Here is a 3,172-nt window from a genome sequence, read left to right as displayed (position 1 = left end):
CCAGGTGACTGTGACCTGTTCCCAGTTTGGAGACCCATTGCTCCTGAGGACTCACTGGGCTGACCCCATACTGCATCCCTGCACCTTGCTGGCTTTTCAACACTGAGCAAGTCCTGAGCCTCACTGTGCCCATTTCCTCATTTCAAAACTAAGTGCAACCCCAAGGGGCTGCCCGACTTTGCCTGAGCACCTCCTTTGAAATGAGACCCAGCTTGTGGATGCTTCCCCCAATATATCTGACTCCGCAACACATGAAAGAGAAATGGATATTTATTGAGGATTTCAAGGGAGTCAGGGAAGGGGAATTTACATCAGGCACTTGATGGCAACTGTAAAACCTTATAAAATGCCCATTTACATGCCTGTTCTTTCCTCAGACTTCTTCACCAGTCACTGGGCCCATCACTTCCTTTATATCCTGGTCAACTACCAGCAACTGTTTTTTTCTCCTGTCCCAGTCCTTTCCCTCAGCCCAGTCCTCACTTCCTTAGTCCTCTCCCACATCTTTGCCCCATCTGTCCACTCATCTCTTCTCTACCAAGGAGAAATTCAGATCACCCCCTTTCTTTCTGTAATTTACATCCCCAGACTGGTCATTTGGCTCAGCCAACAAGACAACACATAGGAGGAGATGTCTTTCCACCAAAAATTTGAAGAACTAAACATGAACAATCATTTTCTTCATCAAAAATGATTTCTTTCCTTCAACATGATATTCAGAATGAGAGCAATGATGTCTCTGAAGCAGAGGACACAATACTTGGTACACAGCAGGTGCCCAATCACAGTTTATGTATTTTGGGCAGAGCAAGCACCCCTTATTCACACTTTTGTGATAGACCATGCACATAGGCTTCCCAACCCAGCAATGTGGGCATGACACCATACCCGCCCACCCCCAGCCACCCTCAGGCACAGGAACCAGGAGGAAGTTGATATACACAATCAATATTGGGGAGGTTGTGACCCCAGTGAATCCAGAAGGAATGAGGTCACTGAGACTGGGGGAAAGGAGAGAAAACAAACATCTAGAATTTAGAGTACTTGCCAAGAAGGCAGGTGGGAGAATTCACATGCAAGAATCATCACCAGGGACACCTGGGTGGCTCAGTTGGTTAAGCATCTGCCGTAGGCTCAGGTCATGATCTCAGGGTCCTAGGACTGATTCCCATGTTGGGCTCCCTGCTCAGCGGGGAGTCTGCTTCTCCCTCTGCCTCTGCCCCTTGCCCTGCTCATGCCTTTTCTCTCTCAAATAAGTAAGATTTTTTTAAGTTTAATTTTATTTTTTTCAGTGTTCCAAGATTCATTGTTTATGCACCACACCCAATGCTCCATGCAATACGTGGCTTCCTTAATACCCACCACCAGGCTCACCCATCCCCTACCCACTCCCTTCCAAAACCCTCAGTTTGTTTCTCAGAGTCCACAGTCTCTCATGGTTTGTCTCCTGAAATAAGTAAGATCTTAAAAAAAAAAAGAATCATCATCAGTGAAGCATAATCATTCCCATTTTATAGATGGAAGGCTGAGGTGCCTCTACCCAAAACATCTGCTGCCACAAAAGAAACAACTTTAGGAGTTCTGGGGATAGAGTCTGCTGAGGAAGGTCTTCTTCATGGCAGTCTTCAGCTCCTTGTTCCTGAGACTAAAGATGATAGGGCTGAGGAAGGGTGTGAGGACTGTGTAGGTGATGGCCATCAGGGTGTCCCCTTCCAGGGACTGGGGAGCCTTGGGCTTGAGGTAGATGACAGAAGCAAAGCCATAGTGCACGACCACCACAGTGAGGTGGGACACACAGGTGGAGAAAGCCTTGTGCCGGCCCTCTGCAGAGGGGATCTTCAAGATGGCAGCCACGATGAAAGCATAAGAGAGGAGGATGAGGAGAAAGCAACCCAGCAGGGCAGTGATGCACACCAGGCCCACGCCCTGGGCCACTATTGGTACATCAGTTCCACAGGCCAGCTTAACCAGAGGCGGCACATGGCAGAAGAAATGGTGAATCTCATTGGGTCCACAGAAGGTGAGGTGGAAAATGGCTGTGGTCACCACCAGCCCCATGATGGAACCACCAACCCAGGACCAGGCCACCAGGCAGGTGCAGCCGTGGGGGCTCATGAGCACATTGTAGCGCAAAGGGTGGCAGATGGCCACGTAGCGGTCGTAGCCCATGACGGTGAGAAGGAAGGAGTGGGTGAAGCCGAATGTGAAGGAGAAGAACATCTGGCTGGCACAGGCTGCAAAGGCGATGGTGCGGCGGGAGGAGAGCAGGTCGGCCAGCAGGTGTGGGGTGATGGTCAAGGTATAGAGGATCTCAGAGATGGACAGTGCACACAGGAAGAGGTACATGGGCGTGTGCAGGCTGCGCTCGCTCCAGACAGTGGTCATGATGAGTAGGTTCCCCAGCAGTGTGAACAGGTACATGAGCAGGAACAGCAGGAAGAAGACAGGCAGGATGTGAGGTGGGAAGGTGGAGAAGCCCACGAGGATGAATTCAGACACGGAGCTGTGGTTTAGACCCAGAGTGGCAGCCATCCCTGGGTGGAGAGAGAGCGAAAGTGGCCTGGTGGGCAGGAGCTCCGGATCCAAGCTGAACCCAGCCCTGGAGGACTTCCCGGGGGAAGAGGGGGCCCTCACCCTGCAGACCATGGCCAGTCCCTCCGCCACCCAATGCTCATGATGACTGTCAGTGCTTCTTGGAGCTGCTTGAGGTTCATGGAAGATTGTGTGCCTCAAGCGCATAGTGCAGGGCCTGGCACATAGTAAAAGTTCAGGAAATGATGACAATAGTAATAGTAATAATAATAATAGCTACTATTTTAAAATCTCAGTGGAAGGAGCTCAGGGTCTCTATTCAGCCACATCTGGGTTGAGTTTCTCTTCAGAGCTTGTCAGTGCCTCCAACCATATTTCTAAGTACGAATGGAAAATTAAAGAAAAAAAGCAACAATTCAGTCTTCTTTTTAAACCAAAGTTATTGTGTGGGGCTCTCCAATAAAAATGTTCAAATTGAAACATTCTGGTGTTGGTTGGTTGGAATTCCATCTTTGAAAGGTTAATGCAGATCTCGCCATCATTATCCCCAGTTTGCTGCATCAACTCTGAGCTTTTGCAAGGCTTAGCAAGTGTTACACAGTGGCTTTTTTTCTTTTTTAGACAAAACTCTACCATGTTA

General features: G+C 49.2%; 1 protein-coding gene across 1 annotated transcript; it reads right to left on the bottom strand.

Moving 5' to 3' along the window:
- Window positions 1-1,572: 1,572 nt before the first annotated feature.
- On the bottom strand, window positions 1,573-2,691 carry LOC125091697 (olfactory receptor 10H1-like). Its single transcript, XM_047715571.1, has one exon. The coding sequence runs from the start codon at window positions 2,644-2,646 to the stop codon at window positions 1,573-1,575; it is 1,074 nt and encodes a 357-aa protein (XP_047571527.1). The 5' UTR covers window positions 2,647-2,691.
- Window positions 2,692-3,172: the final 481 nt, after the last annotated feature.

Source organism: Lutra lutra, chromosome 1 (assembly GCF_902655055.1).
Source record: "Lutra lutra chromosome 1, mLutLut1.2, whole genome shotgun sequence".
In the NCBI taxonomy this organism is placed as follows: domain Eukaryota; kingdom Metazoa; phylum Chordata; class Mammalia; order Carnivora; family Mustelidae; genus Lutra; species Lutra lutra.
This window is presented reverse-complemented; position numbering and strand designations above follow the sequence as displayed.

Coding starts and splice junctions, on each gene's coding strand:
- LOC125091697 (XM_047715571.1), bottom strand. CDS start 2,646: ATGGTCTGCAGGGTGAGGGCCCCCTCTTCCCCCGGGAAGTCCTCCAGG.